The sequence below is a fragment of the Macrobrachium nipponense genome, chromosome 6 (genome assembly GCF_015104395.2).
Source record: "Macrobrachium nipponense isolate FS-2020 chromosome 6, ASM1510439v2, whole genome shotgun sequence".
NCBI lineage: Eukaryota > Metazoa > Arthropoda > Malacostraca > Decapoda > Palaemonidae > Macrobrachium > Macrobrachium nipponense.
In genome coordinates, this window is record NC_061108.1 from 108,394,273 (window position 1) to 108,406,724 (window position 12,452).

A 12,452-nucleotide genomic window follows, 5' to 3' on the forward strand; every position below is an offset into this window, starting at 1 on the left:
ACAAAAACATTATTCAAAATACAAATTTCTTCGCGTTTTTTTCTATTACGTGTATAAATGAAATAACTCGTCAGTCATTTGATTTGGTCATAGCTTATCTGCAGATCGAAATAATTCGCTTCTATGTACTATAAGTTAGTTTAACTAGATCTGATTAATAGCTCTCCTAGGGCTGGCCCGAAGGATTAGATATTTTTGCGTGGCTAGGAACTAATTGGTTATCTAGTAACGGGACCTACAATTTGTTGTGGGATCCGAACCACATTATATCGAGAAATTAATTTCTAATCACCAGAAACAGATTCCTCTGATACCGCGTTGGCAGAGCGGGGAATCGAACTAGGGACTACCGAATCGGTAGGCGAGCACGTAAACCACTCGTTCTACGAGGAACTTTGCGTCTATGTAAACTGATCTATACGTTTCATAATTCCTTTCCTACAGATGATGCTAAAAGTCGTCCAGAGGGTGTCCTTCATGTCCCCCATGAAGATGTCCATCCTTCCGCACCTCCTGAAGGATATGGACTTCAGCATCGCCTACGAACCAGAGACCCTGACGTTCGCCATGAAGAAGCCCGAACTGAAGCCTCGATGGCAGAATCTGTATTATCCCCTCAACAATTCGGTCTGGGCTTTGACGCTCGCTACGGTGGGACTGATGCCGTTTGTGCTATTTGTTGTAAGTATAAAACTGATTACCTGAGTTGCTACGTAGGATCTGTTTCCGTCTATTTTTGAAATCATCTACATTCTCTTGAAATTCATTTCCTGCATCATTCTAAACATTTTCTTTTTCTGAAATTCATTTCCTGAATTGCGTTTTTATTTTTTTATCCATTTTGAAATCATCTAAATTCTCTGAAATTCATTTCCTGAATTGCTAGTTTTATTTTTCACCCATTTTTGAAATATCTAAATTCCCTCTTTGAAATTCATTTTGAATTGCTATTGTTTATTTTTCTCCTTTTGAAATCATTTAAATTGCCTCATGAATTCAGTTTCCTGAATTGCTAGTTTTTATTTTTCATCCATTTTTGAATCATCTAAATTCTCTTGAAATTCCATTTCCCTGAATTGCTAGTTTTAATTTTTTCCATGAATTTTGAAATTCATCCTGAATTCTATTTGAATTTTTCATTTCCTTTTTAAATTCTGTTTTTTTTTAAATTCTTTTTGAAATTCATTTCCTGAATCTAGTTTTATATTTTTCATCCATTTTTTGAAATCATCTAAATTCTCATGAAATTCATTTCCTGAATGCTAGTTGTTATTTTCATCCATTTTTTGAAATCATCTAATTCTCTTGAAATTCATTTCCTGCATTGCTAGTTTTATTTTTCTCCATTTTGAAATCATCTAAATTCTCATGAAATTCCAATTTCCTGAATTGCTAGTATTTTATTTTTCATCAATTTTGAAATCATCTAAATTCTCTTCATGAATTCATTTCCTGAATTGCTAGTTTTTTTTTTTTTTTTTATTTTTCATCATTTTTGAAATCATCTAAATCTCTTGAAATTCATTTCCTGAATTGCTAGTTTTATTTTTCATCCATTTTTGAAATCATCTAAATTCTCTTGAAATTCATTTCCTGAATTGCTAGTTTTATTTTTGTCATCCATTTTGAAATTCATCTAAATTATATTTTTCATCCGAAATTCATTTCCAAAGAATTTCTAGTTTTATTTTTCATCCATCCTTTTTGAAATCATCTAAATTCTCATGAAATTCATTTCCTGAATTGCTAGTTTTATTTTTCTTCTATTTTTGAAATCATCTACATTCTCATGAAATTCATTTCCTGAATTGCTAGTTTTATTTTTCATCCATTTTTGAAATCATCTAAATTCTCATGAAATTCATTTCCTGAATTGCTAGTTTTATTTTTCATCCATTTTTGAAATCATCTAAATTCTCTTGAAATTAATTTCCTGAATTGCTAGTATTATTTTTCATCCATTTTTGAAATCATCTAAATTCTCATGAAATTCATTTCCTGAATTGCTAGTTTTATTTTTCATCCATTTTTGAAATCATCTAAATTCTCTTGAAATTAATTTCCTGAATTGCTAGTTTTATTTTTCATCCATTTTTGAAATCATCTAAATTCTCATGAAATTCATTACCTGAATTGCTAGTTTTATTTTTCATCCATTTTTGAAATCATCTAAATTCTCTTGAAATTAATTTCCTGAATTGCTAGTTTTATTTTTCATCCATTTTTGAAATCATCTAAATTCTCATGCTTGACTTTTAATATACATTTACATATCCAACTACTATGTTCTATTGTACCACGACTGATGAGAATTTTCGAAAATATAATGTGGTAAATAGACGTATGCAAATGTAAACTGAATTCGTCGTTGGAAAAATGAAAGCTGGTAAGTTCTTTTGTTAGAATGCCCGAATGAGAATTAGAAACTGGTAGTCACAGTTTACCTGAATAATAACTTCAAGGATGAGGCCCAAAAGTCACCAGCTAAAGGTCAAATTCTCTGGATTTTTAGAAGAAAAATAATATATAATTATATTTTCCATAATATTTCTGCTATTAAATCTTTTCTAAGACTGTACAGCAGACTTCGTAAAAGTTTACGGTAGTTAGATACAAGTTGTTACACATAAATTAGTATAATATCATCATATATATAAAAAGTTTTTATGCAGAGTAACTAAATGGTTTTAATTAACGATGCTGCACTTTATGAAAAAATGATTTAGTGTAAAATGACGAGATTTGACAGTGCCGCACTGATATTTTATATGTCGAAAACCACTTGAGATTTCAATGAAAAAGTCTGTGATATTAAAGATCAAAGTACGCTTGTCTTGTGTGGTGGTAATAACTCATTTTTCCCAAAATATGCGATTCGACGGTTTGTGGTAACGTCGACGAAATGTGTGTATGTGTGAGTGTGTACGTATATATCCACACATACATTTATATACATACATTTCCTTCTGTTACATTTTATGACTAAATCTTCATTCTCAGAGTGCAATATATAGAGTTTTGTGCGTTCTTGTTTGTATTAATTTGTATATATGTGTGTACATGGAAAGAGAGACCATGGTTATTCTTACTTATAAAACGAAGCATCCAAATATTCACGAACCATCCTCCAATTTCCTATAACCGTCCAAACAACCGCACCACCTTTGACCTCGCTTTCCAGATCGACAGACTCAGGCACGATTACAAATCCAGGCCGTGGTCAAGCCCTTGGCTCGTAGTCCAGGAGACCATTGGCACGTTCTTGGGTCAACCGCCTTCTCCCACTGTCCCTAACAACGATTCCTTTAGGATCCTGATGGCAGCTTGGGTCCTATTCACTTTCCTCATGGGATCGGCCTACCGGGCCAATCTCACGGCGTTCCTGACCCTCCCGAAATACCCGCCCAGGATCGAGACTCTGAAGGAGTTCATTAAAGCGGAATCTATGTGAGTTTTGGACTTCCTGTTTTCAGTGTTCTCTTTGGTAGTTTTCTTTGTAATCTTTTGATTGTTGGACTATTTTTCCAAGTTGCCCCATTGTGTATCATGTTCTGAGGAAGCCTCGGGAAAAATTAGATGCTGAAGTAGCTCCAGGACTCATGCAGAAGAGTGTGCTCCTGGAAACTGCGCACATAGTAAGAAAAATGATGGATTCCTAAGGAGGCAGAATGCAACCCGGAACCCCACACTATTAAACAACCCAGTCGAATAGGATGACTATGATAGACAAAAAAAAAAATAAATAAATAAAAAAAATAATTACATATATAATTAAAAATAAATATCTAAACAAATAAAAATAAATAAAATAATAATAATAATAATAATAATAATAATAATAATAATAATAATAATAATAATAATAATAATAATAATAATAATAATAATAATAGCATTAGCTTTTCTGAGTATTAAATGGTCTTTCCTTCATCAGGATTAAAGGTTAATCAAATATATTTTTTAACTTAATTTTGCTTTTCAGAAAATAATTCAGTCATGTTAATATACCAAAACATTTATTAATATAATATTATTAATAAATACAGAAATAAATAAATAATGACCTAAATATGCATGGAACAAACTGGCCATTGTAGGTTTCACTGTACATTTCATTCAACGTGCATAAGCAACGCTTGATGTATTTGACTAATTGTATTATATTATGTGGAAAAGAGCATTTGCTGCTCTTGTTAAAGTGTGACCAATATGATCCTCCACCTATATCTCAATTAAAGAATATTCATGTTAATCCACTTTAACAACCCAACTAAGATTAGATATACACTTACTTGAGTCTGTAAATTACAAACACAACCAACGGCATTTTATTTATAAATAAAATAAAGCGAAACACTAACAGCATTTACCTGATAGAACCTAACAATTTCTTTTTTCAATCTCTATGAATTCCAGTATGTTAATACCGCCAGATACGGTCGACTTCTATAATGGTTTCAAGCAGTCTCCTCCTGGAGACCTGAGAACCTTGAGCGAAAGGATGTTTTTCGTGACGGATATAAGTGAAGGATTCCCAAGAGTCCTTAAGGAAAAGTAAGAAATATTCGTATTGTCATTTAGTTCATTTACGTTGGTTAAGATGCAAGGTGATTCCATAAAGATATGTACACACTACAGTCAAACCTGTCATAAATGCATGTCGGTAAATTATTGCAACCACATCCCAAGCAAATTGAATATAAGTTAACGACCTATTGGTAGTCCTAACCTGTTATTCATACGATTATCCAGCACTGGAAAAAGTTCACTCTTCATTTTCTGTCGGTGACTTGCTTTCACGTACCCCAAAATTTACTCTTAAAATGTTTCATGTCTGTTACGTTTCAGTTTCTTGGCATGAGCTACTTGCTTTACGTATGGTAAGAAACACTGCTATTGAACGAGGGTATATATATAGCACATAGCACAGATACTTAACGTTCTCTACACTGAAAGTGCAGAGTTCGAATTATTATGTGATGAAATGGTCCAATCACCTCATTCCATTTTGTTACACTTATGCGCAAGTTTCAAGAGCATGTTCCTGACGGATGGTTTCTTTTTTGTCACTTTTTCATAAGTTGTATTCCAACAGATCTTTCATTACAACTGATCCTTGAACCCGTTTTTATCTTTTTATCTATTTACCAATTTATTCTTTTTTTCTTTTTTAATAAATGGGATCTTTTCTTTCTGCATTTCCCTTTACTTCCTCCCACTTCTTCCCAGTGAATACTGTGGGCTTGTTCCATGCGAATAGGTTTCATCTACTGAATAATAATGATAATAATAATAGTAATAATATGTTTTATTGACTATAATGGCAGAATTTATAGAATTTATTTTATACAGAATTCTCTCAATTCTCCTAATGACTTGCTTCTCTGGCCAGAGAAGCAAGTCATTAGAAGAATTGAGAGAATTCTGTATAAAATAAATTCTATAAATTTTGCCATTATATTTAATAAAACATATATGAAAGAAGGTCTGTTTACAGAATAATAATAATAATAATAATAATAATAATAATAATAATAATAATAATAATAATAATAATAAAACTAGAAGAATTAAGGTTTTGTGCAACTTCCTGTCTTTTGATTCAATACTATAGACTTAGATTCTGCGTGACTTTCTTTCTCTGATTCCGTGCTATCTTTAAAGCGCTGCTTACATGTATGAGAGACGGAACTTGGAGCTGAATATCGCGCGGTATTACACCAGCGAAGACAACAGCTGGACGCCCTTGTACGTGGCCAGGGACAACATCTGGCCCGGGTCATCTGCCTGGCCTATTGTCAGGGATGCCCCTTTCAAGCCCACACTTGATCGTCACTTGCGTCGGTTTGTGGAAGTAAGTAGAGGATTATTATTATTATAATTATTATTGTTCTAAGAGGTCCATAATAACAAAAAATGTTGCGAGTTCGTGTATAATTTAAAAAGGGTTTTTAAATTATACACGAACTCGCAAAAATTTTTATTATTGTGGACCTCTTCGAACATTACATACAGAGAGTTTTTCCAAACTAATTATTATTATTATTGGAGAAAAAATCCACGGTTATGTATGGGTACAAATGGATCTGTTTCTCTGTTGCAAGACTTAAGCTATAATTACTTTTATTATTATTATTATTATTATTATTATTATTATTATTATTATTATTATTATTATTATTATTATTATTATTATTATTATTATTGTCTATCACAGTCCTCCAATTCGATTGGGTGGTATTTTTATAGTGTGGGGTTCCGGGTTACATCCTGCCTCCTTAGGAGTCCATCACTTTTCTTACTATGTTGTTGTTTTATTATTATTATATTATTATTATTATTATTATTATTATTATTATTATTTATTATTATTATTATTATTATTTATTATTATTATTATATTATTATTATTATTCATTATTATTATTATTATTATTATTATTATTATTATTATTATTGTTGTTGTTGTTGTTTGGGAAAAACTCTCTATCGCGACAGTATATATAATGTTCGGAGAGGTCTACAATAATAAAAAATGTTGCGAGTTCGTGTATAATTTAAAAATCCTTTACAAAGCTTTCGAACCCTTCCTTGGGTTCATCTTCAGTCAGAGGACGAACCCAGGGAAGGGTTCGAAAGCTTTGTAAAGCGTTTTTAAACTATACACGAACTTGCAACATTTTTTATTATTGTGGACATCTTCGGACACTATTATTATTATTATTATTATTATTATTATTATTATTATTATTATTATTATTATTATTATTATTATTATCCTGCTAAAAAGGGCGACTATATTGGCTGAAGTGATTCAAGTGATGCTGCCATCCTTTTCAACAGAACCTGTTTAAAAGAGGGACTACTCCCTTCATTAAATTATTATTATTATTATTATTATTATTATTATTATTATTATTATTATTATTATTATTATTATTATTATTATTGACCATCAGCTCAGGATATCAGAGCGACAAGAGGGGATTAGCAACTCTCAAGGAAACCAGAACAGCTATCACGATAATGACAGCTCAACGAAAAGAAGTTCCAGAAGACTGCTGGGCCTTGACCCAGGCTGACAACCCAAAAATCTCTTGAAAATGGGCCACAGATATAGCCTGAAAGTACTCGAGTGTGGAGTAAAATTAAATGTAAATACTTAGAAGTAAACACGTTACACAGTGATTTTGTGGGTTTCCTTTTCAATCTTCAGAAGAAAGCTGAAAGAAGTTTTGGTTTGGTTAATAATAATAATAATAATAATAATAATAATAATAATAATAATAATAATAATAATAATAATAATAATAATAATAATAAGAATTAACCATCTGATGTTCATGGACGACATCAAGCTGTAAGGTAAGAGCATCAAGGAAATAGATACTCTAATCCAGACTGTAAGGATTGTATCTGGGGACATCAGGATGGATTTTGGGATACGGAAATGTGCCTTAGTCAACATACAAAAGTGCAAAGTAACAAGGACTGAAGGGATAAAGCTACCAGATGGGAGCAACATCAAACACATAGATGAGACGGGATACAAATACCTGGGAATAATGGAAGGCGGGGATATAAAACACCAAGAGATGAAGGACACGATCAGGAAAGAATATGTGCAGAGACTCAAGGCGATACTCAAGTCAAAACTCAACGCCGGAAATATGATAAAAGCCATAAACACATGGGCAGTGCCAGTAATCAGATACAGCGCAGGAATAGTGGAATGGACGAAGGCAGAACTCCGCAGCATAGACCAGAAAACCAGGAAACATATGACAATACACAAAGCGCCTACACCCAAGAGCAAATAAGGACAGACTATACATAACACGAAAGGAAGGAGGGAGAGGACTACTAAGTATAGAGGACTGCGTGAACATCGAAAACAGAGCACTGGGCAATATCTGAAAACCAGTGAAGACGAGTGGCTCAAGAGTGCATGGGAAGAAGGACTGATAAAAGTAAAAGAAGACCCAGAAATATACAGAGACAGGAGAATGACAAACAGAACATAGGACTGGCTCAACAAACCAATGCACGGACAATACATGAGACGGACTAAAAAACTAGCCAGCGATGACACATGGCAATGGTTACAGAGGGGAGAGCTAAAGAATGAAACTGAAGGAATGATAACAGCGGCACAAGATCAGGCCCTAAGAACCAAATATGTCCGATAGACGGAAATAACATCTCTCCCATATGTAGGAAGTGCAATACGGAAAATGAAACCATAAAACACATAGCAAGCGAATGCCTGGCACTTGCACAGAACCAGTACAAAAAGAGGCATGATTCAGTGGCAAAAGCCCTCCACTGGAGCCTGTGCAAGAAACATCAGCTACCTTGCAGTAATAAGTGGTACGAGCACCAACCTGAGGGAGTGATAGAAAACGATCAGGCAAAGATCCTCTGGGACTATGGTATCAGAACGGATAGGGTGATACGTGCAAATAGACCAGACGTGACGTTGATTGACAAAATCAAGAGGAAAGTATCACTCATTGATGTCGCAATACCATGGGACACCAGAGTTGAAGAGAAAGAAAGGGAAAAAATGGATAAGTATCAAGACTTGAAAATAGAAATAAGAAGAATATGGGATATGCAAGTGGAAATTGTACCAATAATCATAGGAACACTAGGCACGATCCCAAGATCCCTGAAAAGGAATCTAGAAAAACTAGAGGCTAAAGTAGCCACAGGACTCATGCAGAAGAGTGTGATCCTAGAAATGGCGCACATAGTAAGAAAAATGATGGACTCCTAAGGAGACAGGATGCAACCCGGAACCCCACACTATAAATACCACCCATTTGAATTGGAGGACTGTGACACAAATGGACTGGTGAGCAGTCAGTGACAGAGAGAGAGAGAGAGAGAGAGAGAGAGAGAGAAGACCAGTCATGGATATAAAAAAGCATGATTAAAAGATGTAAAAAAAATAAATAGTAAAAAAAAAAAACTACACGGAAACATCATGTCATAATTACCTTCAATTTCCGTACTCACTGTGGAAAACCAGACACTGGGAAAATGTCTCAAAATAATCTTTGGGTGAAAAGGCATCACTTTTATCAACTAATTTCTGAACTTTTTTTTGCCTCAGAACTACGAAATTGTAACTTTCACATAATTTCCGGCCTATCCGTAATTCATTTAGTAAAATCTGACGTAATTACCAATTTGACATCAAGATAATTCTAGGACGCTGAAAATCAGACAACCACACGCATATCGTTACTAAAGCTTGATAGTTACCGATAGTGACAAAAAATATGGAAGAGAAGAAAAACCATCATATAAAAATGAATAATCACTGTGTAAAACAAATAATAATAATAATAATAGTAGTAGTAGTAGTAGTAGTAGTAGTAGTAGTAGTAGTAGTAATAATAATGATAATAATAATAATGATAATAATAATAATAATAATAATAATAATAAAATAATAATAATAATAATAATAATAAGGAAATAGAATTCCCTAATCCAGACTGTAAGGATTGTATCTGGGGACATCAGGATGGAGTTTGGAATAGAAAAATGCGCCTTAGTCAACATACAAAAAGGCAAAGTAACGAGAACTGAAGGGATAAAGCTACCAGATGGGAGCAACATCAAACACATAGATGAGACAGGATACAAATACCTGGGAATAATGGAAGGAGGAGATATAAGACACCAAGAGATGAAGGACACGATCAGGAAAGAATATATGCAGAGACTCAAGGCGATACTCAAGTCAAAACTCAACGCCGGAAATATGATAAAAGCCATAAACACATGGGCAGTGCCAGTAATCAGATACAGCGCAGGAATAGTGGAATGGACGAAGGCAGAACTCCGCAGCATAGATCAGAAAACCAGGAAACATATGACAATACACAAAGCACTACACCCAAGAGCAAATACGGACAGACTATACATAACACGAAAGGAAGGAGGGAGAGGACTACTAAGTATAGAGGACTGCGTCAACATCGAAAACAGAGCACTGGGGCAATATCTGAAAACCAGTGAAGACGAGTGGCTAAAGAGTGCATGGGAAGAAGGACTAATAAAAGCAGACGAAGACCCAGAAATATACAGAGACAGGAGAAAGACAGAAAGAACAGAGGACTGGCACAACAAACCAATGCACGGACAATACATGAGACAGACTAAAGAACTAGCCAGCGATGACAATTGGCAATGGCTACAGAGGGGAGAGCTCAAGAAGGAAACTGAAGGAATGATAACAGCGGCACAAGATCAGGCCCTAAGAACCAGATATGTTCAAAGTACGATAGACGGAAATAACATCTCTCCCATATGTAGGAAGTGCAATACGAAAAGTGAAACCATAAACCACATAGCAAGTGAATGCCCGGCACTTGCACAGAACCAGTACAAAAAGAGGCATGATTCAGTGGCAAAAGCCCTCCACTGGAGCCTGTGCAAGAAACATCAGCTACCTTGCAGTAATAAGTGGTACGAGCACCAACCTGAAGGAGTGATAGAAAACGATCAGGCAAAGATCCTCTGGGACTATGGTATCAGAACGGATAGGGTGATACGTGCAAACAGACCAGACGTGACGTTGATTGACAAGGTCAAGAAGAAAGTATCACTCATTGATGTCGCAATACCATGGGACACCAGAGTTGAAGAGAAAGAGAGGGAAAAAATGGATAAGTATCAAGATCTGAAAATAGAAATAAGAAGGATATGGGATATGCCAGTGGAAATCGTACCCATCATCATAGGAGCACTAGGCACGATCCCAAGATCCCTGAAAAGGAATCTAGAAAAACTAGAGACTGAAGTAGCTCCAGGACTCATGCAGAAGAGTGTGTCCTAGAAACGGCACATAGTAAGAAGAGTGATGGACTCCTAAGGAGGCAGGATGCAACCCGGAACCCCACACTATAAATACCACCCAGTCGAATTGGAGGACTGTGATAGAGCAAAAAAAAAAAAAAAAAAAAAAAATAATAATAAATAAAAATTGATAAGTATCAAGACATGATAATAGAAATTTGATGGAAGGATATGGGACATGCCAGAGGAAGTTGTACCCATAATCATAGGGACACTAGGCACGATCCCAAGATCCCTGAAAAGGAACCTGGAAAAACTAAATGCCAAAGTAGATCCAGGGCTCATGCAGAAACAGCCCACATACTGAGAAAAGTGATGGACTCCTAAGGAGGCAGGGTGTAATCCGGAACCCTACACTATAAACCATCCAGGTGAATTGAATAACTGATAGATAGATTAAAAAACAATGATAATAATTACTGACTTTAGTCAGGAATTTCCAGGTTTCCACCTTATCATTATTAGTACTACGTAGTTACTATTATTGGTTACTATTATTATAAAATCTACAAAAAGGGAAACTTTTGCTACGAGAACATTAAAAAAAGAGAATATACAAATACTGATAAGTGTAAGGGAGAATCAAGGAAAGAGCGGAGACGTTATATTACCATGCAGTCATAAATAAAAACCTACTGAAACTATCTGATTGCATAACTGATAGTGTAGATACCTATTCAGTGGGAATAGCTTCACCGAATGAATATCTGATTTTCCTTGAGGTATAAAACTAATCAAATATATATATGTATTATTTACTATCAGACAAGGACACTGGTATACCACATGCCTCAAAAATTCAATCTGGCTTCCTTGCAATAGAATCTGTAATCCAGAAAGGAGGAATTGGGTTGCAATAAGACACCGATAGCCCTCAAAGTGATCTTATACCTTTAAAAGTAATGATTATCATTTCCTCTTCCTTCAGACAGGACTCCTCTACAAATGGGACCAAGAGATAGTCGACCTCTACAAGAGAGCAACGCGGGAAAGTCGACGCAAGAAAGAAACGGAAGATCGCGAAAAGCACCGATCCCCTTCGGAAGAACTTGACGTCGCACCGGGCAACGCTGTCAAGGACCCTGTGACGAAGGGCGAATTCGCCATCGGAAACGGAGGCGACGAGGGAGGCGAAATCAAACCTCTTTCTTTAGTTCACCTTCAGGGACCGCTTTTCATTCTGTTATTTATTCTGGTATTCGCCGTGTTGGTGTTCGCTGTCGAGGTCTTCTTGGGATGTCCCGGAGAAAGGAAGCTATAAGGACGGTGTCCTCGCTCTGTCCGACATTATCTTTCTTTGGTGCTGCGAGGGAAAGTGAGTCAAAGCCTCTGTAAAAGGAATGACTGAATAAAACTAAAAGCATCTGACGAAGATAGTTTCAACTTTATTGTCCCCTTATACGGATGTCATGTTCTTAGAGACTTGAGCATGAAAACTGATTATTTCCTTGCCTTATTTAGAATACAAAAAATTGATGTACAAGGCAGAAATACTGGTATGGTATAGTACATATATATATATATATATATATATATATATATATATATATGTATATATATATATATATATATATATATAT

At 34.8% G+C, this 12,452-nt stretch overlaps 1 protein-coding gene across 1 annotated transcript in view; it reads left to right on the forward strand.

Annotated features, from left to right (window-relative positions):
* The window catches only part of LOC135216377 (glutamate receptor ionotropic, delta-1-like), a 76,370-nt gene extending 64,130 nt beyond the window's left edge, over positions 1-12,240 (forward strand). The window contains exons 7-11 of the mRNA XM_064251643.1: positions 445-681; positions 3,182-3,447; positions 4,417-4,554; positions 5,665-5,854; positions 11,801-12,240. Coding sequence (XP_064107713.1) covers positions 445-681; positions 3,182-3,447; positions 4,417-4,554; positions 5,665-5,854; positions 11,801-12,133 — 1,164 coding nt within the window. The 3' untranslated portion in view covers positions 12,134-12,240. The remainder of the gene's footprint in view (positions 1-444; positions 682-3,181; positions 3,448-4,416; positions 4,555-5,664; positions 5,855-11,800) is intronic.
* The last annotated feature ends 212 nt before the right edge of the window (positions 12,241-12,452 follow it).